The 15,386-nt window shown below is 38.4% G+C and overlaps 3 protein-coding genes across 3 annotated transcripts; all 3 read left to right on the forward strand.

Moving 5' to 3' along the window:
• Positions 1–2,944: 2,944 nt before the first annotated feature.
• Positions 2,945–5,122, forward strand: LOC133726352 (uncharacterized). The gene is made up of 3 exons (XM_062153884.1): positions 2,945–3,252; positions 4,060–4,349; positions 4,773–5,122. Exons 2-3 carry the CDS (start codon positions 4,082–4,084, stop codon positions 4,850–4,852), a joined length of 348 nt encoding a protein of 115 aa, XP_062009868.1. The 5' UTR covers positions 2,945–3,252; positions 4,060–4,081; the 3' UTR covers positions 4,853–5,122.
• An 826-nt stretch (positions 5,123–5,948) lies between these two features.
• On the forward strand, positions 5,949–10,989 carry LOC133726346 (SNF1-related protein kinase catalytic subunit alpha KIN10). Its single transcript, XM_062153876.1, has 11 exons — positions 5,949–6,130; positions 7,078–7,271; positions 7,362–7,546; positions 7,633–7,815; positions 7,913–8,044; positions 8,191–8,376; positions 8,833–8,922; positions 9,001–9,084; positions 9,463–9,612; positions 9,913–10,155; positions 10,544–10,989. The coding sequence occupies exons 2-11, from the start codon at positions 7,082–7,084 to the stop codon at positions 10,655–10,657; spliced, it is 1,557 nt and encodes a 518-aa protein (XP_062009860.1). The 5' UTR covers positions 5,949–6,130; positions 7,078–7,081; the 3' UTR covers positions 10,658–10,989.
• Positions 10,990–11,255: 266 nt separating this feature from the next.
• Positions 11,256–14,072, forward strand: LOC133726341 (glucan endo-1,3-beta-D-glucosidase 1-like). The gene has a single exon (XM_062153870.1). The coding sequence runs from the start codon at positions 11,595–11,597 to the stop codon at positions 13,698–13,700; it is 2,106 nt and encodes a 701-aa protein (XP_062009854.1). The 5' UTR covers positions 11,256–11,594; the 3' UTR covers positions 13,701–14,072.
• Positions 14,073–15,386: the final 1,314 nt, after the last annotated feature.

The raw sequence follows: 15,386 nt of genomic DNA on the forward strand, positions 1-15,386 counted from the left end.
AAAAAAAAAAGAAAAAAAGAAAGAAGAAAGTTTCATTTGTCTAACTCAGTAATATTAAGTAAGTTATTCGGTGAGAATAATGGGTGAATTGATGTTAAGGAAAGATATAAAACATGGTGTGTATGCGTGTGTGTTTATAGCGAGGCGTTCTGAAGTCCACGTTGCAGCCGCTTTAAGGCCGCGACGGGGCGGCGAGGCTTGCCGGACGGAGGTCAGGGGTGGAGCCGGACCAGTCTGCAATCGGGTGGAGTCACCGGCGACCGGTTTGCAGCGCTTCCTAGAACCTTGCAGTTGTAGGTAAGGTCACTGCCCAGAACCTTCAACCTCGATCGTTGCCCAGAACCTTCAACCTCGATCGCTGCCCAGAAGCGGTTTGGGATGCCTCCGATCTCCGTTCGGCACGATTGGCTTAGCCGTCGCCGCCTGAAAAGCTGTAGAAGCATCGATGTCCGCACTTTAGAGATAGTGTCGACGTCCGCTCCAGAAACCCGCCTATATATATATATATATATATATATTATATGCTTGCAAGGAATGAAACAATGATGGCATAATATCTATTGTTTTGGTTTCGAATTGAAAAAGATTAGTAGCAAAATCTGCCATACACATATTTACTCTATTTCTCGAGATAAAAAATAAAATAAAAAGAAGAAGAAGAAGTAGAAGACAACCTAGCTAGGGCACACATTAATTAAGTATATTAATACTTAATTATCTCAACGGGTCCAGGGCTTAGTCTCTTTAATCACCGGCGAAGATTGCAAAGTGACATGGTGTAAACCTATTAACCTAATAACATAACATTATGGTGCCCCATGATGATTTGCCGCCTAATAGTTCACTTTCGTCTTGGTTGGCCTCTCTAAAGTGGAACATGCATTATGATGTGTTTTTTTTTTTTGATGAATGCATTATGATGTGTTTGAGATTGAGTTTTAGCACCAAGAGTTAGCTTAGTAATAAAGCACTTTGGCGTCAGGAATATATGTACATCGTGTCTTTTTTTAAATTTTTTATAAAAGATCATTGCTTTTTTTCTTTTTCACAGTGAAATGATTTTTATTAACCAAAAACTGTTCAAATAATATATTACAAACAAAAAAGCAAACCTAACAAACAAAAACTAAACGACAGTTACAAAATACAACCAAAGCACAAGCAAGTCAAGGTTGTGCAAACCCTCCAAGGGAGGAAACAACAATAGCAGGACGCAGGACCACCGCTGCTACAAAGTACAAACCGAACCGCATCAAGAAGACGCAGAGACATCATCGATTCGGCAAACCAATGCATAAAAGATCATTGCTCGAAAAGTTGAAATAAACGTTGGCATACATACATTAAGAATCCTACGTATCAATACGATATAATAAATTAACACTCTACATATAGGACCGTAAATCCTGATTTAAAGATATGATAATACATGTAGATTCCTCGCAGTGCAGTAGAAATTACTTTTGAGTAACGAGTGTTTAGTGTTCCATCGGCTCAATCGAGCTATTTGGATCACTGATGAAAAAAGTGGCTCCAAGCAGCAATTAAAAAAATGAAGTGGTGGCGATCTGTCCATGAGAAAGAGCAAAGATCACATGCCATGCACGCAAATACAGGAGCATAATAGCAGAGAAAAGAAAGTGGATACATACATCGTAGGTTTAAAAAGCCTGTTGTTCTTCTGGATCGAAGTTCATATACAACTTTATATGCGTATTTATATATATCTGGGAACTACTTCGTGCAATATTAAAGTGTTGATCTTACTGATTATTGATCACCTGCACATGCATGTGTCCTGCATTATAAAAAGAAGACAATATATTCAGTGGGTTGATTAGTTAAGATGTGCATGATCACTACTCACTAGCTCTGAAATTAACAAGAACAATCCATATACCCAAAACCATAACAATAGATTATATCTATAACTAAGAAGATTTATATATTTCATATATGCTGGAGCTAGCAGAGCTTTTCTTTATTATCCAGGTTCAATGTGTTAGCAATTCTAGCTTCTTGGAGCAGTGTGAGAATGCAAAGCAAGAGTCATACCGACCAGCACATGGGATTAGGAATTAGATTAGGGTTTTGAGGGAGCAGCAGCAGCAGCAGCAGCAAGCTTTTTCAGTTCCAAGTGATTAATAGATGCATGCGGACCAACTAGATTTCTCGACGGGGTTGCTGGAAGCTTCATATATACCGAGTGCGTACGCATAATTCAAATAGACAGTTCATACTCCAGAGACCCATTATCAACAACTCATGCATGTAATTAAGTTAATTTGAAAACAAGAAAAAGGTACGTGTATTGTATATCATAAATCGGTTAAAATGGTATAAGAAATATTTTTGCATTGTTACTATAGTATTTGTCCATCGACGTAATAGTATCTATGTCCATATTTTTGTTAACAGAACACATGTATGATGTGCACGTAACTCTCCTTTTTGATGCCATTTTAGAGAAAAGAAAATCTTTAGGTATTTTGGCAATTTCGTGATACCATAGAACCATGTTAAGCATTGGCCACATTAACAAGGGATCTGTATTCTGGATTCTGAATCAGTAATTAGTGAAACTGGAACAAGAAAGAAATTAAGAAATTTTATGTAACTATCAGCAGATTTATTAAACCCTAATTGATCGTACAATTACGATGAGCTTGCTGTCGATTTGTGCATTATAAATTTCAATAAAAATATGAGAACCCAAAATATGAACGAATGCACCAATTTAGTTTATTCATCACGATAGTACTAGACCTCTAACTTTTTCACTAATGCAAAGTTAACGGAGACTTAAAGTAGTGATCCCGGCCAAGAAGTTCCTAAGCATTAAGATTTTTTCTTCTTCTTCTTCTTTTCATTTGGAAGAAAAAATGTGACAGTTGATGCCCTTTAATTTTATTTTTCATAATGTAAGTTGTAATAAAGGTTTTAGGTTGTAATCGTTTTTTCTCATCGAAAAATAAGAAGGCCCATATCAGGGAAATCCAATAGAACCCAATTACACGGCCCTCTCTTCCTTCCCAGCACTCCATCTTCGAATCTTCAATCTTCAATCTTCCACTTCAATCTTCTTCGATTCGCTCAACCCAATTACCCAGTTGATCCCTTTCTCATTTCTATTAACTACTACCTGGAGACACTCATTGACTTGGGTTAATCTCCAAATTAGGGTTTACGCCATTTGCAGAGAAGAGTTTTGAGGCTTGCGATCGCTGTTCAGGTTGAAACCACAAGTCTCCTGTAAGTAGATTTCGTTAATTCTTCTCATTTAGTTTATGGGTTCGGTAATTTGGATTGGATTCTATACTAAAGTTTCAGTCTTGATTTCAATTGGGTACTATTGTTCTTTGATTTCTGCTACTTTTATTCAATTGGGTTATCTAGCATGAGGAGTTTAGGCATATTTGATTTAGTGAGCGATTGTGTATCATTGGTTTCCTATTATAGTTTGCATAATCGTGACTTGGGTTTAGCTTCCCAAGCTTGCTAGTTTTTACAATGTTGGAGATAGGGAGGGTTGGCGTTTCAATTGGAGTATAAGAAATCTGACCCTTCACCTCCAAAAATGTAGTGGGAAATATGGAATTGAAGAGATAGGGTAAGAACATATATTCATTGTTCTCAAAATTTTTCTTAGTTGAACATAACTCCAAATTCTACTGAATCTCTGTGCCGAGCTGAGCTTGTACTAGAGTTCTGTATCCCTGTTCGATACACTTTGTTTCATCTTTGAAAGGTTGTCCTTAATTCATAGAAAAGCAACATGCATGTCCGTTATGGTGCGTTAGGGGTTTCGTATGTCAAGTATTTCTACTTGCCAATGCAATTTGGGTGTTTCTTTGTGTTGCGTTTCTATTTCTGGATGCTCTGCAGTTTAGCTTAAATGCAGTGGTTAGAGGAAGTCAGTGTTAATTTGTTTGTCTTTATTTAACCTTGTCACTGTCCTATTCAACTTGCATGCATGGCTGCATTTTTGATTGTTTGTTGAAACAAATTTAACTGTATTTATGTTTTAGGCAACTTAGTCAGCTTCATTATTGTTCTCAGGTCTTGTTGAACATCCTTTGCTATGGCATCTAGGCGCAATGTCCAGTATAGCCGTCTTGCTACTGATGAAGATGATGATTATAATGGGAGAGGCGATGACCGTCGGTTTGACTATACACCAAAGTCCTTTGATAAAGTTCCATGGAAATCCATAGGCCTTGCTCTTTTCCTGCTTTCTCTTGGATCACTCCTTCTCTTCCTTTCCTATTTCATTTTCACTGGTCACATGGGAGGGGATATGTCCCAAGCCTATGGCCTTCTAGCTCTAGGAATTCTCACCTTCCTCCCAGGTATGTCAAGATATACTGTTATTTCATACGTATTGGTACCTGTTTTTCTGTCAACTTATAGTTCTACAACTCATTGGCTCTATAATGTATGATATCTAAGTTAATGAGTTTAGTATTTATATCAATGACTTTATTCCAAGCATTGGATAACTTTTTCTTGTAGATTACCTTACCACACATATATAGGCTGCAGTTCCCCCAATTCCCATGTTGAATTCTCTGTTGATGTAACTAGATGAGCGTCGGAGTAAAGCATAAACCATATTTCTGAGCATGACCACCATCTAGCTGGATGGATTTTCTTGTATTCTACATGCATATGTGACTGACTGCTTTCAGATGATTCTTGAGCATTAACTTGGGGAACTTCTTGATACATGTTCAGGAGGTTGATGGACTGACTGAATGATTATATGACTGCAGGCTTTTATGAGACGCGGATTGCTTATTATGCATGGAGAGGTGCAAAAGGGTTCCGTTTTGCATCCATTCCGGACTACTAGGCTGCTGTTGTTGTCTACAAACTTTTGCGAATAATGCTGTAATGGTGACACTTTCAGTTGACACGATCATGTACAATCCACATTGTAAAAAGCCACGTGAATGATATTTGTAGCCTGTTTGTTTCTTTATTGTCAAATGACTTGTTTGCAAAGGCTTAGAGGTTGTAAACTGCAAATGAACGCCCACTCAGTTCATACTATGGTGGTTTTTCAGCTTTGAGGTTGTACTACTGCCCGTTCTGAATCAAGCCTATCAGAAGTTTGGTTTCATATTCGTGCAGCTATATGATGTGCATTTAACTAATTTAGTGATGAAGCTTAAGGTTCCTGTTGCAATCCAAGAAGTTCTAATGGTGAGATTTTAGACCAAATCAGTCAAAACTCAACAATGTCATTGGTATAATTTTATTCATATATGTTTCATAGAACCCATCGTTTCAGAGTATGAGGTTCCTTGAAATCATCAAGCCGGTAAAGTTCGAAAGCAATATGCGAAGAAAATGAAAGAAAGATTTGCAGAATATCTTGTCATAAATGTCACATCTTTCTCTTAGTTGTGATTGACTCAGCAAAATAATTTTGAGCAAACTCATTCTGTCTTATCTCTACAAACAGAATGGTCACCTTCTTGAGGCTCAAGTAATTTTCCAAAGAGAAGCAATCGATGTACTATAAACGTCAATCCAAGCATCCTACCATATTATACCAAATCCAATCCCATTCTACACATCAATAAACGGTCTCTAAAATTTTCACTAGTTAATGTGCAAAAGTTTACCTTACCATGCATATTGTGTTACCTTTTACAAGTAAAGTAAACGGTGTAAAATTAAATTTTTACCATGTCAATAGAGTTTGACAGTAAAAAATAGAAGTGTAAAAGAAGCGAAACGGCAGCTATTTTGGCCACAGCCCCACAAACTGCCTTGAACTACTTGATTCCCATAATAACTCCCACGAAGTACCAATTCTACCCTCAAGCCAAAGCTAACACAGCGGAACTCCCCCGTCACTACCTCCAAACCCGATGGGCGAATCAGTAACTTCACCAGTTTAATAATTAAGAAAGCGTAAATATAACAAGGTGTTGATGATGGTGATGGTGACGGAGTCTCTGTAAGTCGGGGGAAGCGAGCGAGAAAAAGTAAAAATTTGCTGTGTGCTTCTTCTTCTCCAAATTCGAGTTTGGGGTCTCTGCAACCTAATTTTCGCAATTAAATTACACAGAGACCCTCTTCGCCTTTGCATCCCCCACTTCGGTCTCGGATTCTAATTTCTGTAATTACTTTTCTCCCTCTCTCTCGTTGTGTTTTCATGCATGAATGCGTTGGTTGCTGCAGTGTTTTGGTTTGCTTTTTATGAGATCCCTTTTGCGGGTTGGGTTCTGGGTCTAATTGGAATTTTTTGGGTTTGGGAGAATTTTTGGGATTTGTTTCAAATTGGGTAGGGTGAGTGTGATTTATTTTGTGTGGGATTGGTTTGTGTTTCTGATTTGGAAGTTGGGTTTTTGTAATTGGTTGGGTATTCAGCTCAAAGGTGTTGGCTTTTTTGTGATTTTGGTTTGCGATTTATGCTGGTTGAAGATTTGTGTGAATTGGGGATAGCAGAAGCATTCCGATGTGGGCTTAGATGAAATCAGATTTTTATCGTCCTGAACCATCAGAGAATAACTCGAATTGAAGTTTCGAGTATTCAAGCATAATGTAAACTTCATATCCACTTACACACTCTTGCAAACTTAAAGGAGATGGTTCCTTATGACTTATGTAGAAGTCATGAAGTCTGTAGCGCGTTGCTCGTTCCAAGTCTGGTGGGTTTAAAGTTACATATGCTTACATTAGAAGGGTAACAGGATGGGAGTTAGAGGGTTGAAGTAGAAAGAGAGCAAATTAGTAACAAAAATTACGATACTGTTCCTGTTCCTCAAGTTTCATGAGGAAACATGTGGGGGATTTTCTATTTGTCGAAGTGAGTCCTTTTAATGATAGCATATGTATGAAAACACAATGCTTGGTTATCTTGACTATCAATTATATGCTAGCATATGCTTCATTGCACAAAGTGAGTGTGTCTCCAACATTGTTGATAACTTTAGCTGAAAGATGCAGTGTTGGTATCAACCTAATAATAACATCCCTGTATATCGCTATACAAGAGTTACAATTGTGTCTTTGTTTTCAGTTCTTGCATGTTTCATTGAAATTTTTATCTCGCCGTGTGATTAGGAAAATGGATGGACCGGTTGGCCGTGGAGGCAGCAGCGCAGATGCGTATTTACCGAATTACAAGCTTGGAAAAACTCTTGGTATTGGTTCTTTTGGCAAGGTCAAAATTGCTGAGCATGCATTAACTGGCCACAAAGTTGCTATCAAGATCCTTAACCGCCGCAAGATAAAGAACATGGAAATGGAAGAGAAAGGTATGTCTTGCTCAGTTGATACTTTCCTCTAACTTTGTCAATCCCGTTAAAGTTTATTGTTTGAATTTGATCATTTTCCTTTTGATGCAGTGAGAAGAGAAATCAAAATATTAAGACTGTTTATGCACCCTCACATTATACGACTCTATGAGGTCATTGAAACACCATCGGACATTTATGTTGTGATGGAGTATGTGAAGTCTGGGGAGCTTTTTGATTATATAGTAGAGAAGGGTAGGCTACAGGAGGATGAAGCTCGTAACTTTTTTCAGCAGGTGTGTGACAATCTTTTTATCTTTATTGCAATTAGTTTTGCATCTTACATCAGTTATGTAAGGTATCTGTGTTTCCTTTGCGGCAGATAATATCTGGCGTGGAGTACTGTCACAGGAATATGGTCGTTCATAGAGACCTGAAGCCAGAAAATTTGCTTTTGGATTCCAAATGCAATGTGAAGATTGCTGATTTTGGCCTAAGCAATATTATGCGTGATGGCCATTTTCTTAAGACAAGTTGTGGCAGCCCAAATTATGCTGCTCCAGAGGTATGGAGGCTGTGTACTGTGTTAGATGACTTATGGATTTGTTAAGTAGGAAACTTGAGTTTTCTTTTAACCTGTCTTTTTTTTTATTTTTTTGTAGGTTATTTCTGGCAAACTATATGCTGGGCCCGAAGTAGATGTATGGAGTTGTGGAGTGATATTATATGCTCTTCTTTGTGGTACTCTTCCTTTTGACGATGAAAACATTCCCAACTTGTTCAAGAAAATTAAGGTAGTGTAAATTAACTTAATCCATTTATTTATTCAGGATCATATCTCATATACATATTTTTTTTTATTTAGACTAAGCCAGTTTTTGGAAACATTCAAGTTGTTGATTGTTATATTTTTCATTAAACGACATCATTTTGGCTGCAGGGCGGGATATACACTCTTCCAAGCCATTTGTCACCTGGTGCAAGGGACTTAATCCCAAGAATGCTCGTGGTGGATCCAATGAAGCGAATGACCATCCCTGAGATTCGTCAGCATCCATGGTTCCAGGCTCATCTTCCTCGTTACTTAGCTGTGCCCCCACCAGATACATTGCAGCAAGCGAAGAAGGTTGGTTATTTTCTTCTGTTTGTTTGAGTTATATTGTCTGCTCTGCTTTGATTTTGTTTCAAATTATGGCTGCGAGCTTGTTTTGTTGAGAACTGTTTGTTTGTTTGTTTTTTTTGGTCTGTACTTTTCGTAACAAGAAGTTACTATATCACCATACCATTTTTTTCCAATAGAATTTCCTAGTGACATATCTATATCATACTTGCAGTCCTTATTTTAATTTATGCTTCATAGGCACATTCATGCACCCTGACAAACGACAGTTTGCAAGATTGCTGCCCGTATAGACTGTTTATCTTGACCTATGGTCCATACTTGGGCCTTTTTCTCTGTGATTATAAAAGAATTACTTTGTGACTCTTTGGACCTTTTCATTTGTGATTTTTTCTATTACATAAGTTGCGGGGATACGTCTGTTATAACAAGTTGCTCAACTGTTTCCTTGCTTTTTTGCAGATTGATGAAGAAATCTTACAGGAAGTAGTGAAGATGGGATTTGACAGGAACCATCTGGTTGAATCTCTGCGTGGTAGATTACAAAATGAGGTGCGAACTTCAAAAACTCATTATCTCTATGCTTTATAGCTGGTGTCTTGATACTTACTATGTTGCAACACGCTTCAGGGAACCGTTGCATACTATTTATTATTGGACAACCGGTTTCGTGTATCCAGTGGCTATCTTGGGGCCGAGTTTCAGGAGACTGTGGTATGTGCTCTTTCGCTCTCCCTTCTTGATGTAGTAGCAACCACGTGGTTGGAAAATAAAATATTATCTCTTCATGTCCAAGGCATTTAGCCGCTAACTGACTATGGAGACATTCTGCTTAAAGTTGTTGAGGAAAATGATGATTTCTGAATATAAACAAAATTTGTATCAAGAGATACTCACATGTTGTGGTAAACATCGAAGATTCACCTCACATGATTGGGGTAAAATTCTTCGATGCTTGATTTGCTTGTTTCATCTTCGTTATGGTTTCTTCATTGCTGTGCAAGTTTGCATTCTCCTTCAATAGTTGGCCCCATTTGGATATAAATTTCAGTTTCCATTTTCTTTTCTAAATTATGTATTTATTTGGTCTAGGAATCTGGTTTCAACCGTATGCATCAAAGTGAGCCTGCTTCTTCACCTGTTGGGCACCGCCTTCCAGGATATATGGAGTATCAAGGAATGGGTTCTTCACCTTTTAGACAACAGTTTCCTGTTGAAAGGAAATGGGCTCTTGGACTTCAGGTTAATATTTCTTTGGCTTCATAACTGTTATGTGGGAATTGGACCAGCGTTGATAATTTATTCTGCTGTGTTATAAATTGATAGCGTGAACACTTTTAATTGATAAGTATAACAGTCAATTCTATATGCTGCAGTTAATAGATTGTGTTGCTTGATTAGCATACGTCTGGTATTATATTGATTTCACAAAGTTATCTTGGTCATTCTGAGCATGTAGAATAGTGGCAGGTTGAGTTGTATCAACTTTTGAAGCAATAATTTCTTGATTTTTGATCACATTTTTTGCCTGTATACTTGCAGTCTCGGGCTCATCCACGTGAAATAATGACCGAAGTCCTTAAAGCTTTACAAGAATTGCGGGTGTGTTGGAAGAAGATAGGACACTACAACATGAAGTGTAGGTGGGTTCCTGGCACTCCTGGTCAACATGAAGGCATGGTTGACAATCCTGTAAACAATAACCATTATTTTGGGGACGAATCCAGCATCATAGAAAATGATGGCGTTATGAAGACACCCAATGTTGTCAAGTTTGAAGTGCAGGTAAAATTTTAAGATTGATGGCTCCTTAATGTCGTATGTTATCCTCATAGGTCGGTATGTACCCTGTTGTCTTTGGCTTTAAGAAATACACTGCTCTTGATTGCTGCAAGAATGGTAAACCGATAAGCAATTTTTTGATGGATGGGAATATATATTTATTCCATCCTTTTTTTTAAACGATCTATCAAAATAACTTAACCGTGATTTATTGGTTAAAAAGAAAAACCCTGATTTGATATGTCATCTGTACTGGAGTAATTACTATTTGTCCTATTGAAAAGAGTTGCCTTTCAATGATGTTTGAGTAGCACAGTGTGTACTGTTCAATTATATATTTTTCCAACATACTGTGCTGATATATATTGCTGCTCTTTTGGGACTCTAACAGCTTTTTAAAACTCGGGAGGAGAAGTATCTGCTTGATCTGCAGAGGGTCCAGGGTCCGCAGTTTCTCTTCCTGGATCTCTGTGCCGCTTTCCTTGCACAGCTTCGTGTTCTTTAATGCTAGAGGACTAGTCCCAGAACAACTCCTTTGTGAATCTGTCTCGATGCTTGTGAAAAAGTAAACTCGCAGTTTGTACATAAACTCACCCTTCAGTTTGGGTCGCTTGACTTTTTTCCGTGTTGATCCCAGTTTTATATGGGTAATAGTTCTGTTTGTGCCAATCTTTAACACTGGTATTGGCCAAGTCATTTCTATTTTGGGTTTTTGAAGTGGTCTGTCCTTGTGGGGTTTCCTCCTATACAAACACAAATTAGTACGAAAGAACTAACCTCTCTTCGGAGGGTGCCTTAATGCAAATTATCTTGCCTGTTCTGTGTAATTAAAGCTTCCATGCACTAGTCTTCTCTCTAGAGTGCTATCCTCTATGCTTTCTTGAATCCAGGATGTTGTCTCGACTCATTTACGTTCATGGATGCCTTGGGATTCGTGATGGGCAGTGCTCATAGGACACATATTTGCATTGTAATGTATTAACTCTTCTCCAAGAGCTTTACTTTCAGTTTTTACTCTATCAGAAAAAGGAAAAGAATTTTCGAGTGCCAAAATTTTAGACAATATGCAGGGAATTTGGCCATAACATAATCTTGTAGAAAGGATAATACTGCCACCTATTTGAAGAAGAAAAAGGAAGGGTTTCGTTTTAGGATTAGGATATTATCATATATTTGATTCAGTGTAACACTAATTATTTCATCAAGTCAATTTAGTTGACCACTAATTTAGTTTCTTAATTGTATAACATAAAAAAAGGTATATACTCACCAAAATAAAGGTCTTAAGTTTATCTACAGAGTAGATTCAGGAGAACGTAGACTGATACAGAGTCCTCCACGTTCCTTTTATCTCGTTTCCTTTTAGCTCTATATACACTTGCTCAGTCTGTCTTTTACTTTCTATTCTCAGTCACTCTTCCAAATTCCTCTCTATAGCAACAATGCTATATAAACACAACCAATTCACCATCACGGCTCCAATGGCGTCGTCTAAGATGACTCTGTTCATGTTCATTTTGGCCCTCAGTTTCTCCTTCCTTCAAACCCAAGCTAGAGTATTACTATCCAAACCAGCTCCGGCTGGCTTTCCCTTCCCTCAAACCCAATCTACAGTTGTCCCTGACCCTTCACCTTTCTTTGCCTCAAACCTCCTCCAAACTCCACTCCCCACAAACTCTTTCTTCCAAAACTTTGTACTCAACAATGGCGACGTAGCCGAATATTTCCACCCCTACAGCTTCAGATTCTCCAACTCATCCCTCACTCTATCTTATCCAACCCGTATAGCAACCTCCGCTTCCGTACTCCAGAACTTCACAGCTGACCTTAGCATATCCGCCACACAAAACAACCAGCAAGGACATCAAGTAGTCTCCTCCTTCAGTGACCTCGGCGTCACTTTGGACATCCCCTCCTCCAATCTCCGCTTCTTCCTTGTCAAGGGAAGCCCCTATCTGACATGCAACGTGTCCAATCCCACCGCGCTTTCCATCTCCACCACTCATGCAATCACCACACTATCTCCAAATACAGACCGCAACAAGTACACAATAAGTCTCAACAACAACCAGACATGGCTTCTGTACTCGTCCTCCCCGATTGGTCTCACCAACAGCAACCCTTCACTGATCACATCTGATTCATTTTCCGGCGTTATAAGGGTTGCATTGTTGCCAGGTTCTGATTTTGAGAAGGTTCTAGACCAGCACAGTTCTTCTTACCCGGTTTCCGGTGAAGCCCTCTTGACAGAGGCGTTTACTTTGGAGTATACATGGGAGAAAGCAGGGAATGGAGACTTGCTTATGCTAGCTCATCCTCTTCATCTCCAGCTTCTTTCTGTTAAGGACAGAAATGTCACTGTTCTTGACCAATTCAAGTACAGAAGCATTGATGGTGACCTTGTTGGCATTGTAGGCGACTCTTGGGTGTTGAAAACACAGCTTATTCCAGTCACTTGGCATTCCATTAATGGTATCAAAGACAATGCATCAATACCAGATATTATTGCCGCTCTTTCGAAAGATGTTCAGGCTATAACTTCGACGCCAATATCAATAACGGCTTCATATTTCTATGGCAAGTTGATTGCCAAGGCGGCGAGGCTGGCTTTGATTGCTGAAGAGGTGGGTTCTAATGATGTGATTCCAACCATTACAAAGTTCTTGGAGGATGCAGTTGAGCCATGGTTGAGTGGTACTTTCGCTGGGAATGGTTTCTTGTATGAAGGTAAATGGGGTGGACTTGTAACGAAAAATGGAGCAGTGGATAAAAATGCAGACTTTGGGTTTGGAATATACAATGATCACCATTACCACATTGGCTACTTTCTTTATGCAATCTCAGTGGTTGCAAAGCTTGACCACGCTTGGGGCTTAAAATACAAGGAGCAAGCTTATTCTCTTGCAGGAGATTTCATGAACTTAAACAGGCAGCCAGATTCAAGTTACCCGCGGTTGAGGAACTTTGATCTCTACAATTTGCATTCATGGGCTGGAGGGTTAACTGAATTTGCAGATGGACGAAATCAAGAGAGCACAAGTGAGGCAGTGAATGCTTACTACTCGGCTGCATTGATGGGGTTAGCCTATGGAGACACTAATCTCACCGCCACCGCATCATTGCTTGCAGCACTTGAAATCCAAGCAGCTCAAAAGTGGTGGCATGTGCACCAAGGAGATAACATGTATGAGGACGTTTTCTCAAGTGCAAATGCGATCACAGGAGTAGTGTGGTCTAATAAAAGAGACACTGGACTTTGGTTTGCTCCTCCAGAGTCTAAAGAAATCAGGCTTGGAATTCAGGTTCTTCCGATTTCGCCTATCACTGAGGTCTTGTTCTCTAATGTCAGCTATGTCAAGGAACTGGTAGAATGGACAGCACCGGCTTTGACTAGGGAGGGAGTTACAGATGCATGGAGAGGGTTTGATTATTCCTTGGAAGGGATATACAACAAACAAGATGCTTTGCAGAAGATTGAAAACTTGGGTGGTTTCGATGATGGGAACTCACTTACCAATCTTCTGTGGTGGATCCACAGCAGAGGTTAGTAAGTAGAGGAATTTGGAATTTGAAGTTAAATGCTTAGATGGCTGGTATTACTTTGCTAGAAATGTTATGTAGGGGTGTTAGGAGCTTTTTCTTTTCTTCTACTTCAATTTGATCACAAGGGTAACACAGAAACAAGGTGTTGTCTTTCTGTGCCTTAAAATTGGAGCTTCACATGATTCATGACTATTATTTCCAATAAAAATGATTGAGTCTTTAATACTGGAAAGATCAAAACATCATTTTAAAACTACTATTTCTGTGTTGATGACCTCTTAAAGTCTCCTGGATGTTTGTGAATCTAAGTAAAAGTGTTTGTATGAATTTAGGCTCACAACAATATTAATTCCTTCGTGATCTGGGTGAAAACTCATGGTATTAGAACCTTTTTTTTTTTTGTCTGGAGTAAGTTCGTGTGCAAGTGTGTGTTGTCCTCGACAATTAAAGTCAATTTATATTTTGGGGTTTTCTTCGATACAAAATTTTCTTTCCCAGTTCCGTGTAGTTAGTTGAAGTTATATGCTATTGTCTTCTTGAGGAGACCAGTATTATAGGTGGTGTACCAGTACTACCAGATTGGAACCAATATTTTGCCTGCAGACAATAAGGTGGTCTACCATCCTACCAGATTGCTAATAAAGCACTTTGGGTTTCTTCAATGATTATTTTCCTAAACAATGAGTAAATCACCAAAGTTTGCTATTGCTGTTGTCACTAATCAGCTACTTATGTTTACAAGTTCGATAGTTCCATATACTAAAAGATAAAGAATTTTATTGTTATTGAAACCAAGCTTAATAGATTAATCGAAGAAGCAACTTAAAGAAAATTCAAGTTTTTATAAGTATCATACATGTACATCTTGTAAGAGCATCTCTAGCCGAATCTAGATGTACTCAATAGTAATGTTAGAGATATCCATTAGCTCTAATTGATTAGTTAAAGTTGCTATGGAAAAAGATGAAGGGTTTTATTTATTTTCTTATCTGTTAAATGTATGCATACTGTCGTTTGAAAATTTTCAATGTCGATTGTTATTTATATAACTACTAACTAGCATCTATTTGATACGTGAAATGATTTGTGAGTAGTTTGGAAAAATTATTTGTCACGCGCGCAACATCAAAATTTGGCATGACTTTGACACATTAACTGTACGTTGTGGTCTGCCCCAAAATGATGCATGGCACTGGCTCTAATTTTTTGATCAAAAAAGGGGAAACATTTCATTTCATAATGGGCAACAAACCCAATAGGAGGCCTGCCCCAAAATGTGAGCACTAAATCCTATAATAGCTAGTTTGAGCTTCTCCAATAGGGATGACAAAAATCCCCAGCGGGGCGGAGCTCCATTGGATACCCGCCCCTAATGGAGGGAGAATTCAGGGACAAATGGGGAATGGGAATGGGGATCTCCAATCCCCGCTATCTAAGATTGGGGATGGGGCGGGGATGGTATTATGATCCCCATCTCCAAACCCGCCCCAATAATATATACATATATTTAACTTATATATATTTTAATTAATTTTTTAATATAAATCACAAATATATACATTTACTACTTTACTTTAATGGCTACACTTTTACTTTAATGGTGTTTTGACTTTTGCACTCACTGAATTATGATTTATGAATTTAATCATGTATTAAATTTATTTGTTGTAGATTTTGATTTTAAAAAAGGC

The sequence above is a fragment of the Rosa rugosa genome, chromosome 1, assembly GCF_958449725.1.
Source record: "Rosa rugosa chromosome 1, drRosRugo1.1, whole genome shotgun sequence".
Classification (NCBI taxonomy): domain Eukaryota; kingdom Viridiplantae; phylum Streptophyta; class Magnoliopsida; order Rosales; family Rosaceae; genus Rosa; species Rosa rugosa.